The following is a 12826-nucleotide window of genomic DNA, read 5'->3' as shown; positions in this document are numbered from 1 at the left end:
CAGTCAAGTTCTTTAAAAAATAAAAAAAATAATTCACCTTTATTTAACCAGGTAGGCCAGTTGAGAACAAGTTCTCATTTACAACTGTGACCTGGCCAAGATAAAGCAAAGCAGTGAGACACAAACAACACAGAGTTACACATGGAATAAACAAACATACAGTCAATAACACAATAGAAAAGAAAAATAGACAAATCTATTTACAGTGTGTGCAAATGTAGGGAGGTAGGCAATAAATAGGCCCTAGAGGTGAAAATAATTACAATTTAGTATTGACACTGGAGTGATAGATGTGCAGATGATGATGTGCAAGTAGAGATACTGGGGTGCAAAAGAGCAAGAGGGTAAGTAATAATATGGGGATGAGGTAGTTGGATGGGCTATTTACAGATTAGCTGTGTACAGGTACAGTGATCGGTAAGCTGCTCTGATAGCTGATACTTAAATTTTGAGAGGGAGATAAAAGACTCCAGCTTCAGAGATTATTGCAATTCGTTCCAGTCATTGGCAGCAGAGAAATGGAATGAAAGGTGGTCAAAGGAGGAATTGGCTTTGGGGGTGACCAGTGAGATATACCTGCTGGAGCGCGTGCTACGGGTGGGTGTTGCTATGGTGACCAGTGAGCTGAGATAAGGTGGGGCTTTACCTAGCAGAGACTTATAGATGACCTGGAGCCAGTGGGTTTGGCGATGATTATGAAGTGAGGGCCAACCAACGAGAGAGTACAGGTCGCAGTGGGGGGTAGTATATGGGGCTTTGGTGACAAAACGGATGGCACTGTGATAGACTGCATCTAATTTGCTGAGCAGAGTGTTATTTTGTGAATGACATCGCTGAAGTCAAGGATCGGCAGGATAGTCAGTTTTACCAGGATAATGTTTGGCAGCATGAGTGAAGGAGGCTTTGTTGCGAAATAGGAAGCCGATTCTATATTTAATTTTGGATTGGAGATGTTTGATGTGAGTCTGGAAGGAGAGTTTACAGTCTAACCAGACACCTAGGTATTTGTAGTTGTCCACATATTTTAGGATAGAACTGTCCAGAGTAGTGATGCTGGACGGGTGAGCAGGTGCGGGCAGCAATCGGTTGAAGAGCATGCATTTAGTTTTACTTGCATTTAAGAGCAGTTGGAGGCCTCGGAAGGAGAGTTGTATGGCATTGAAGCTCGTCTGGAGGTTAGTTAACAGTGTCCAAAGGGCCAGAAGTATACAGGAGTTCTTCCACACTGATCTCAACAAACTATTTCTGTATGGACCTCGCTTTGTGCATGGGGACATTGTCATGCTGAAACAGGAAAGGGCCTTCCTCAAACTGTTGCCACAAAGTTGGAAGTACAGAATCATCTAGAATGTCATTGTATGCTGTAGCGTTAAGATTTCCCTTCGCTGGAACTAAGGGGCCCGAACCATGAAAAACATCCCCAGACCATTATTCCTCCTCCACCAAACTTTACAGTTGCCACTATGCATTGGGGCAGGTTTCGTTCTCCTGGCATCCACGAAAACCAGATTTGTCTGTCGGACTGCCAGATGGTGAAGTGTCACTCCAGAGAACGCGTTTCCATTGCGCCAGAGTCCAATGTGCGGGGAACTTTACACCACTCCAGCCGATGCTTGTCATTGTGATCTTAAGCTTGTGTGCGCGGCTGCTCGGCCTTGGAAACCCATTTCACGAACGCCCCCACTAACAATTATTGTGCTGACGTGGCTTCCAGAGGTAGTTTGTAACTCGGTGAGTGTTGCAACCGAGGACAGACAATGTTTACGCGCTACAGCACTTGGCAATCCCATTCTGTAAGCTTGTGTGTCCTACCACTTCATGGCTAAGCCATTGTTTCCACTTCACAATAACAGCACTTACAGTTGACCGGGGAGCAACTCTAGCAGGGCAGAAATTATACAAACTGACTTGTTGGAAAGGTGGCATCCTATTACAGTGCCACATTGAAAGTCATTGAGCTCTTCAGGAAAGCCATTCTACTGCCAATGGAGATTGCATGACGGTGTGCTTGATTTCGTACACCCGTCAGCAAATCCAATTTGAAGGGGTGTACACATACTTTTGTGTATATATATATATATATATATATATAGCGTACCTACAAATATATTAAAACTGACATGGCTTCAAGGTTAGCAGAGTTTCTGTGGGCTGGTAGGAAGGCTGAGATTTATCTGACCAAGAAAGCTGTGGATGAGAACAGACCACTGACAGCCAGTAACATTATCAAAATCAAAAACCACCACAACATTTTAAAAATGTTTAATTTATAGTTGTTGGAAAATGACATCTTAAACATGACCAGCCCATTCCGATGTTACAGGAGAAATAGGCTTCTATGAATCACCACAGACAGTTATACTATAGATAGGTAAAGCCACATGTCAAAGCTGTGGCCTCTTCTTGTTGAACTGGGTAAATCGTTCTAAACTGCAGGCAGTACGGAAACTCAACCCTCGCTTGTTTGGTCGTTTCAAGACAATTACATTAGAGAGTCAACTTTGATTGAATATATATAAAAAAAAAAAAAAGGTAGTGCTTTTTCCCAGCCTTGTTCTTTAAATATCTAATGTATGTACAGGGAGGATAGTTCACATTGTTCTCCTTATAAACATAACCAAATTTAACTGGAGGAGAGAGGAGGAGGTATCATGTTGGGTGGGAAGGCCGGGGGATGGAGCAGGGCTAAATTATTTTGTGTTAAAGAGTTTTCGTTATTTCAGACAGTGATCCCTTGTTGTGCACAACGGCCATTTTGGAGAAGGAACAACGAATAAGACAGAACAGTTTATTTCCCTCACGTTGGAGGTTGAGGACAAGGTTAGCTAGGTGTCAATCTTCTGTGAGGTCCTGAACAAAGAGGACCTCGGAACGGCTGAGTCCAGCCTCTTTCAGGCTGGGAGGGTTGGGCTGCTCCTCCGTGGGAAGGCAGGGCAGAACCCGGCGGGGGAAGTTGGTAACTATCTGGAATTTCTCCGGGGTCTCCTTCAATGAGAACAGGAAGTCGTATATTACCTGGAAACACAAGAGAGGGAGAGATGGGTGAGATGTGTACACTTTTCGTTGTCAAGACCATACGTTCCATTGGTATATACTAGGGCAGTTAAAATGACACTACACATGTGAAAGTGACTAGGAGTTTGCTGTGTAGAATTGGGAGCCAAGCCCCCAGTGGTAAACACCAAGCCAGACGAGAGCAGAGCGCTGTGTTCGTACCGTCAGAGACTGCTGGAAGAGGAACCGTCTCTCTACTCTGGAGTCGTTGGGCAGTTTGAAAACGATTTTGACGCTGTCAGGGTCGTCTGCTGGAGGTTCGGGGGGAAGACATTCTGACTTAAGCTCCTTCTCTTCCTCCAACGTCTAAAAACACAGAATTTGTTAGCCACAGTCAAACTGGCAACAACTAATTATAAAAAAAATAAAAAATATATAGGACCAAGATAAGGAACGGTTTTAATGTAGGCAGAGCGAGAGAGGACAGAGAGTATTAAAAAAAAATTAAAATAAAAAAAAAAGACTGCTCGTTCTCACCCTCCTCCTCCTCTCCTCGGCCAGGACGGTCTGCCGGATCTTCTCCTCCTCCGCCTGGACCTTCTCCTGCTCCTCCTTCTTCCTCCGGTCCTTCTCCTGGTCGGCTCTCAGCGACTCCAGGTAGGCCTCGTCCTGCTGCGCCCGCAACACCTGCGTCTGGTTCCTCTCCTCCCTGGAACACACACACACACACACACACACGTTCAATTAACCTACATCCATCTCCAGGACCAGACAATCTCCACATTTGTGTTTTTCATAATAGTAAAATAATCATATCTGGGTTTCAAATACATTAAAACAATTCCCATACTTTTGTTTGAGTTTGTCTGGCGTGCCAGATGGGTTGGGCTTGCACAGGCACAGAGACTACTGGAATACATTGTAAAGTATTGGGAAACCCAGGTCTGCAGTCAGTTAATGTCAGTCCCTTACCGTTCCAAGCGTTCAGACATCAGGTAGGTCTGGTTGGCCTCCATGATGAAGTTGAGCTGGTTGAGGAGGTCCTCTGATTGGATGAGCCCCTCCAGACGTCCCACCACTGTCATCTTACGGTCCTTCAACATGATCATGGCCAGGAACGGGTAAGTGTTCTCACGCAACGCCTGGGACACTGAGGTACAGACACACAGGGGAAAAAACAGAAAACACACCAAACACTGATTAAAACAACACTGAAATAAAGTGATCGATAAAGAGATTCCACCTCATATCTTAAAGAGGACACTGATGTGAATCATCCACAGTACCAGCACAAAAGATTGACTTTTATCTTTAACCCTATTTAACCATATCAAACTGACTGAGAACATGTCCTCATTTACAGCAACAACAACGCGTGAAGGATGAAGCCAGTTCCTCTTTGTGGAATGTATCTCCAGCTCTAGGAGATCTAGGTAGTGAAGACACATGCAAGAGTAGACGATGTATACCTCTGTATCCCTCAGGCCTGCTGGTGGAACAGGCCCAGAACAGCATCCTGGTGTTGAGGAAGGTCAGGACCTCTTCTGTACATAACGTGGAGCTGGAGGAAGATGGAAACAGAAGCATCATTAATATAAAAGATGTACAGAGTATACTTTAAGGAAAATATCTAATAATTTGTACTAATAATGAAGAGTGGAGGGTATATGAATAATACCCAAGCATGCCACAAATAAGTAAACACGCAAGGTATGCCTCCATCCAATTAACTGAATACATATTCAAACCAGTTATCAACAGAACCTGAATTATAACTAGATAACCAATGAATGACTCTTGCCAGGTCTCCCTGGAAAAAGGGAGAATAGTACACAGCGGTGCCTGGCCTTCCAGAGTTTGGGTATTGCATTATAGTATCATTGTGCATTTTGTTGGCTGTGTATATATGTTGACCTCATGTAAAATGATCACTTGTTATTGGACCTACCGACAGAACTGGTCTGTATCCTGGTGGTCCTCTCCATGGAGGTAAACTAACAAGTAGCGAAGTTCACGTTTGGCATCATTCAATGCCTACGGAGGGGGTGGGGGGACAAAAAAAAAAAACCACACAGCTCACTGAATAACACTACCAGCTATCGATCAAGTTACACATCGATTCAATCCATGTAGAACCTATATGGATTTTGGAACATCCGCTTTCTTAAAACTATTTAGTCGGTTGTTCAATAAAATACAACGTAGGTTGTGCCAACTTTTATTTATTTTTTTTGGGGTGGGGGGGGGGATGTTGTTCTGAGTTGTAATATACTTGTTGTGGATGGTCAGGTACATCACATTGAGATTGAACTGGGGAACCTGAGTAACATACCTGGCTATATGTTCCCTGGTAAAACACCGGATGCGATCGACCGTACTTCTCTTCAAAACTATGGAGAAGGAGACAACGTCACCCACAGGGTCTGTGACGCGTCCACGAGGATCTGGTCTGACCCACCGCAGGGCAAACCTGGGCAGGAAGAACCAATCACTCACCTTTATACAGAAACGTCAGGCAGCTCATGTTTATTTTAGTCATTTTAGCAGACGCTCTTATCCAGAGCAACTTACAGTAGTGAATGCATACATTTCATACTTTTATTTTTATTTTTTTTGTGTGCAGACCCCCCGTGGGAATCGAACCCACAACCCTGGTGTTGCACACAACATGCTCTACCAACTGAGCTACAGGGAAGGCTGTTTATCAGGGGAACTGATGGCCAAATACAGTTTCTTTGTATTACCTGAATATGTCCAGAAGTGTGTAATATGTCAATCTGAAAGGTAGCATTATCATGTAGTAACTCCATCCTATTAATCCCTGAAAAAAAGAAAGAAAAAAGACCAGATGCAACATGGTCAGAACAGTGGAAAGATTGAATGAGAATACCACAGCTGTCAGCTGGATGATTTCAGTTATGGAGTTGATTCTGTAAGCAGGAGGTTGCCCCACTGTGTATGCTAACGTCATATTGCAGAGTCTACCTTAAAAAGTTGAGATGCGAGAACAATTTACTGCAGTTTACCAGTGACATACAAAGAGCAAAGAGAAGAACAACATGAGAGACAGATTTCTGCGTACGTACTCTGGGTTGTGGCCTGGAGACGATATAGCTATACACTCTGTGGTCTGCCGTGTTGACCTGTAACGGTCTGGAGGGCGGAGGGTTAAAAACACTGGGAACTCCTTCCTGCTCGTTCAGTCTGTCCTGCACTGCAGCCTGGGAACACACACACACGACATTATCCATTTGATCTCACACTGGACATCACAAGAAGACTGAACCGTGTCGCAGAGCTCATGCAGAATATCGAAGGCAACATTTGTCGAGATATATATATATATATTACTGCACGTTGTTCATTTATAACAGTGCAACCTCTGATAAAACTATTCGATTCACTGGGTGCATTATAACCTGTGTCTTTTGTAGTCTTCAAGGCCCACATCAAAAAAGAGCCATTCATGTATTTTTGGGGGGCGACAGTTCTTACCTCGATGTTCCAATTGTGTTGTTCTAACGTGCGACGACATTGGTCCATAGACTCCAAACCTGTCAAGTCCTGAAATCAAATGCAAAAATCTGAATTCTCAGATCTAGCACTGGTGTTTGTACACGAGATTGGACAAATCACCAATTGATCAGTGAGGCTGTGAAGTTGTTAGGTTCAACAAATGTATTAGAATACGTTACTTCCTACAGGCCATTTCCACATCTTGGGTCTGGATGAGACAGAGAGGGGGGCCTAACTAGGAATTAACCAGTCATTGCTTGTCATGTGTCATAACAGTTGTGTCTCATGTTAACTCTCAAACCATCTTCTAGCTAAAAAAAAAAGCTAAGTAACGTTAGCTTGGCTGACCAAGCAAACTGATAGCTAGCTAGCCAGCTAGCCAACTGTCGTTAGCTTAGCTAGTTAGTTGGCGTAAGTAAACCAAGTGTTGGAGATAACCAAGTTAAAAACATGTTCTTTCTTATTCACCTTGCACTGATTTAAGTTTGTTGATGCGTTTCTTTTGGGGGAAATTGTCGGGAACGAACTAGCAACTCAAGACAATATTTAGGATAGAAAATAATTGGGTGTTTTGCTAGATTAGGTATAAGGTTAACGGTAGCAAGTTAGCTAACGTTAGCGGTGGCGCTAGGGGGGTATCAAAATTATATTGTCAAAAAAAAGACGCGTTTTTACACCCATAGCGTGCTTTATTTGAAACAATTTCCTTCATATATCTAAATATACATTAATATGAAGTTATATATACATATATAAACATTTAAAAAATGACTTGAAAGCTGAAGAAGGGCTGACTACCTGAAATTGAAGGAGTTTTTCGGTCTGCGCCTGAGATAATTCCTGCTCCTCTGGCGCCGCCATCTTACCTCGCCAACAGTGATGTGCAGTTCGCCAACGATTCGTTTGTTTTGAACGACTCTTTTTTTTTTTTACTGACTCGGGAGTCGTGAATCGTTTTCCCTGAGTGAATCATTCGTTTTAGTTGTTCGTTTGACCCGCTAGTGTGTGTGTGTGTGTGTGTGTGTGTGACCCATTTACATTTTAGTCATTTTAGCAGACGCTCTTATCCAGAGCGACTTACAGTAGTGAATGCATACATTTCAAACATTTAATTTCATGCATTTTTTGTAATTTGTTATTTTTTTCTTTTTTTTTTTCGTACTGGCCCCCGGTGACCCGTAATGATTCCTACAGCAGGATGGATACACGCTGCTCTGTCTGTCATATGCGCGGAAAATTGACAAGGAGCATAGTAAATAAGAGAAGAAAAAAAAAACATGTTTAGAACTGATAATTGATCATGGGTGCAAGAATGACTTGCAATTTATTGATTATTGAATGTTACGGAAACAGATTTGTAGAAACAAAACATACACAGCCAATGCTCATCAAACTCGAGAACTAAAAGCCAATTTATGTTTACGCTCAGTTGGTAGAGCATGGTGTTTGCAACGCCAGGGTTGTGGGTTCGATTCCCACGGGGGACCAGTACGGGGGGGGGAAAAATGTATGAAATGTATGCATTCACTACTGTAAGTCGCTCTGGATAAGAGTGTCTGCTAAATGACTAAAATGTAAAAATGTAAACGTAATGTTTGATCCGAAAATGTGGTCGGAAGCTTCATATGGAGGGTGTGGCGCAATTGCAGAGGCTCCAGATGCATGAAGAGGCCAAATTGAGCTCTATGCTGCGTCTCACATTTTGCAATAATGCGGAGAGCTCTGTGTAGCTCATCATTGACATGATTGGTTGAGGTTAGGTAGGGGCGGGAGGTCCAGTATAAACAAACTCAATTTGTGTAACCTTTATTTAAACTAGACATGTCAGTTAAAAACAAATTATTATTTACAATGACGGCGTCATGCTAGAGACGTCAGCCTCACTACAGACCCTGGTTCGATTCCAGGCTGTATCACAAACCGGCTGTGATTGGGAGTCCCATAGGGCGGTGAACAATTGGCCCAGTGTCGTTAGGGTTTAGCCAGGGTAGGTCCGTCATTGAAAATAATAATTTGTTCTTAACTGACTTGCCTAGTTAAATAAAATAAAAATGGTGAATGATGTGAACGAGAGGCTCGGAGAATCCTAACTCTTTCGAGTTTTCAGTTCATCGTTCACTGTTAGGAGGACCTGAGTGCGCTATGCATGAAAAGCGCTGCATGACAAATCTGTTATCTGCATTGACTGTGCAGCATTTATGGTGACATGGCCTCTGCAGAAGTCAGAGCATTCATAGTTCTTCCACAGCCCTGATCTACTGCCAACCAATAATGTCAATGCGGAGCTATACAGAGCCCCTCTGCATTATTACAACATGTTAGAGGCGAGGCCGAACAGAGCTCAATTTGGCCTCAATTGTGTCACACCATCCAGTGCCTCCGACCACATTTTCGGATCAGGCATAAATGGCCTCTTACTGACTCGAATGAAATGAGTCGGGAAAAAAAATCGTTATTTTGACTAAACGAGTGGAAAAGATCCGAGTCAGTAAAAACACAGATAGAACAATGAGTCAGACATTTCACCGGATGTATAAATGTTAAGCATCCGGTTGGCGTTTCCTCTCACTACCAAATATGGTTATGAGAGGAAGCTCAGTGACTTACAGTGGGAGAAAATTTAACGAGATGTATTTTAACCGTCATTATGCACATTTTCTCCTCAATGAAACGTTTGATCTCAATAGATTTTTCTGTTTCCGAAACTACAATCTGTAACAAACAGAGTGGACTACGTTTTGTAGACTTTACCCTTTACCCAAAGTAAAAAATAAATAAATAGCGTTGTTTAGTAGGACTGCAAGGGCGAATTGAGTTATTGAACAAACGCGCTTCGTACTGGATGTCCCCTAACAGAAATATGCAAAGAAATGCTAGAACGCCCAATAGGATCTCGATAGCTCATGCTTGGCCCAGTCCACCTCCTTGCCTGTTCTGCCCATTAAGATTAATTTGCTCCCATTGGAAATGAAAGGCTCTGGTCTATCTTGGATTAGTTATATAACATCTTCGGTAAAATTGACAAGAATTTCGGTCAAACTTCCGGTCCGTCACTACTCGCCAATCCCTTACCAAGACAGAGAAGAAGAAACAAAGCGAGAGGGTTACTCTGTACAAAAATCTGTCCAGGAAAATAAGACCAAGAATTGAGGATTTTTTTGTATGAAGGTTAACGAGAGAGTGTCGAATTTGGTCAACTAAAGAATAAATTGATAATTTCTCCACAAGGCTTTATATTTGATCAATAGAAGTTTCATAATGGGGCGCGTTCGACATTGCAGCCGAGTTTAAAGACAAGACTGACTAATTTACAAATCACCTTAAATCATAAAGAGCTACTTAATATTATTTGTAGATCAGTCAGTTGGTCACAATTTACCCATGATGCATCAAGGTTTTGATGCACTCCAACCAAAGGTGTGTTCGTAAATTTAATCTGGAGTGCCAGAGTGCACTCGGTGTCAGATTGTCCATTACTCATAAAACACTTTAGTCATCACTTTGTGCACAAAAACAGCCATTGAATTATTCAATGGCATTTTAGTGTATCTGCCCTCTCATTGGTTACACTGTTCCCACCTGATCTCACCTCCTCCAGCCTGTCTTCCATCTTTGAGGACATGTATTTCCATTGTTAGAGCGATCACTCAACAGTCTTGCCAATATAAAAGATCACTTTTGACCAATACGTAAACGCTCTTTGGCGATGTATCAGTGACCAAATGCAAACCTCTACCGCCACCTACCATTTAGGAGTACTACAATCTATCGGATACAATGTATCACATTGTTCATGGTCAATGTCCCTATCAAATTGATGTACAGTGTGGTTACAATATATATACACTGAACAAAAATATGAAAGTAACATGTAAAGTGTTGTTCCCATGTTTCATGAGCTGAAATAAAAGATCCCAGAAATGTTCCATATTCACAAAACACGTATTTCCATCAAATTTGTTTCCATCCATGTTAGTGAGCATTTGCCAAGATAATCCATCCACCTGACAGGTGTGGCATATCAATAAACTGATTAAACAGCATGATCATTACACAGGTGCACCTTGTGCTGAGGACAATAAAAGGCCACTCTAAAATGCGCAGTTTTGTCACACAACACAATACCACAGATGTCTAAAGTTTTGAGGGAGTGTTCAATTGACATGCTGACTGCAGGAACGTCCACCAGAGCTGTTACCAGAAAATGTTATGTTAATTTCTCTACCATAAGCCGCCTCCAACATCGTTTTAGAGAATTTGGCAGTACGTCCAACCTGCCTCACAACAGCAGACCACCTGTAACCACACCAGCCCAGGACCTCCACATCCGGCTTCTTCACCTGCGGGATTATCTGAGGAGGGGTGCTGAGAAGTATTTCTGTCTGTAATAAAGCCCTTTTGTGGGGAAAAACGAATTCTGATTGGCTGGGCCTGGCTCCCCCAGTGCCCACCCAGGCCCACCCTTGGCTGCACCCCAGCACAGTAATGTGAAATCCATAGATTAGGGCCTCATTAATTTCTTTCAATTGACTGATTTCCTTATATGAACTGTAACTCAGTAAAATCTTTGAAATTGTTGCGTTTATATTTTTGTTCAGTATATTTGACTATGCTTTCAAATTTTCAACATTTTGCAACACTTGATCAAAGGTGGCCCATCTAGTAACGGAATTCTTTGCGCGATATCATGTGATTATTTACGGAAGCTCTCTAATTCGGTAATCTCTCATATTCTCAAGGTCTTTGTTCCAAAGCATTCATTCCCTTCCTCTGTAGCTTCGTGAATACACACACTCTGCAGACATGGCAGTTTCCGCTACCCCGTTTGTCCCTGAACAGTCGGCGACAACGACCCAACAACCAATTCTCGACATATCAAAGCCCCCGGTTATAGACGGATTTACACCTCTATCGCGACCCAGAGAAGAGACTTTCCAGGAGAAGTTTATGAGGAAGTCGAAGGAAAACCCGTTCGTCCCTATAGGTGAGTTGGGTAAAGAGTAACTCTAGGGGAAAAAGTGTCCACTGTCCACAGCTGGACCTAAATCGGCTTCAATACATACTATTAATAAATCAGATTATTTATGCATGGACTAGACAGTCATTTGGTCATCCTTCTGCGTTTTACGACCAAGACAGACAACTGTTTTGTAGCTAGTTAGCTAACAAGTTTGCTAGTAAGCTACAGTAGGGAATATCATCAAATCAACTTAATTTGATACAGCCAGCTACAGTTTTTATAAGATGTGTGATGCACAGTGTCCTTGTTGAACCCATAAGATACACTAACAGGTCATTTGATTGGATCATAGCCGAGTGTCCCAAGCCTCATTATGAAACATTACAGGGCCCATAATGCCCTTGTCAAGGAGTTTCATAATAAACATGTATTATAATGATAAACTAGTGCAATCAATGGGTCATACCCTGGGTGCTAGACCGACACAGGTAGACCAGTGGCCAGACTGTCTGTATAACATAGTTAGGGAGTCAACATTTTATGTGAATATAACATCAGACACTACTTCACATTGGGCATGCTCTCTTTCTCTCTCTCTCTCTCTCTCTCTCTCTCTAGCTGTTCATTTCCCCTGTGGTTACAGGATGAATTGCATACACAATCTCAATTTAAAAACAAAACCCGTTACACACAATCAGACCTAAAATGTCTTTAAGATTTACACCGGTCATGGTGCCTGTTCTTTTTTTTAAAGTACTATGATTCCTACACCTTTTAGGTTTTTCAAAAACAAAACAGAGAAGCATTAGGAGCACTTTTATACCAAATGAAAACTACTGAATGCACCTCCTTTCACATCTATTATTATAAGAGTGGTTATGGAAAACCTATTTTTTTTTTTTATTAATAAAATCTGTATTCTGCATCTCTTCTCCAGGTTGTCTCGGTACAGCTGGAGCGTTGATGTACGGTCTCCGAGCCTTCAAACAAGGCAAGACCCGGCAGTCCCAGCTCCTGATGAGAGGACGTATCTTCGCACAAGGCTTCACTGTAGTCGCTATTATCTTCGGCGTGTTCGCCACGGCCCTGAAGAAAGACTGAGCAGCATTAGGGTTGTGTTCATTTACTGCAAAACTTTTTGCAACGGGGAAGAACAAAAACAAGAAGTTTCTTATTAGACAAGTTCAGATAGTCCCACTTTGTTGTTGTGGTGGTGAATGAAATGTGTTGAAAGACTTAACAGAACAGATATTTAAAAGCCCCCCCCCACCCCCAAAAAAAGGCTCTCCTTTTTCTGGACTTCCTTAACTGTGCTTTGGGTTGATCCAGTCAAATGAAATGTACACCCTGTCTTGC

General features: G+C 42.4%; 2 protein-coding genes across 2 annotated transcripts; one reads left to right on the top strand and one right to left on the bottom strand.

The window, feature by feature from the left end:
- Positions 1 to 2246: 2246 nt before the first annotated feature.
- On the bottom strand, positions 2247 to 7424 carry LOC106604109 (FAS-associated factor 2). Its single transcript, XM_014198507.2, is given in 12 exon segments — positions 2247 to 3015; positions 3217 to 3360; positions 3532 to 3703; positions 3967 to 4144; positions 4464 to 4555; positions 4943 to 5028; positions 5327 to 5391; positions 5394 to 5464; positions 5739 to 5815; positions 6081 to 6215; positions 6490 to 6558; positions 7309 to 7424. Coding segments are annotated over 12 exon segments (1335 nt in total). The 5' UTR covers positions 7372 to 7424; the 3' UTR covers positions 2247 to 2832.
- Positions 7425 to 11269: 3845 nt separating this feature from the next.
- Positions 11270 to 12686, top strand: higd2a (HIG1 hypoxia inducible domain family, member 2A). The gene is given in 2 exon segments (NM_001141315.2): positions 11270 to 11494; positions 12408 to 12686. Coding segments are annotated over 2 exon segments (345 nt in total). The 5' UTR covers positions 11270 to 11313; the 3' UTR covers positions 12572 to 12686.
- The last annotated feature ends 140 nt before the right edge of the window (positions 12687 to 12826 follow it).

The sequence above is a fragment of the Salmo salar genome, chromosome ssa05, assembly GCF_905237065.1.
Source record: "Salmo salar chromosome ssa05, Ssal_v3.1, whole genome shotgun sequence".
NCBI classification, from domain to species: Eukaryota; Metazoa; Chordata; class Actinopteri; order Salmoniformes; family Salmonidae; genus Salmo; species Salmo salar.
This window is presented reverse-complemented; position numbering and strand designations above follow the sequence as displayed.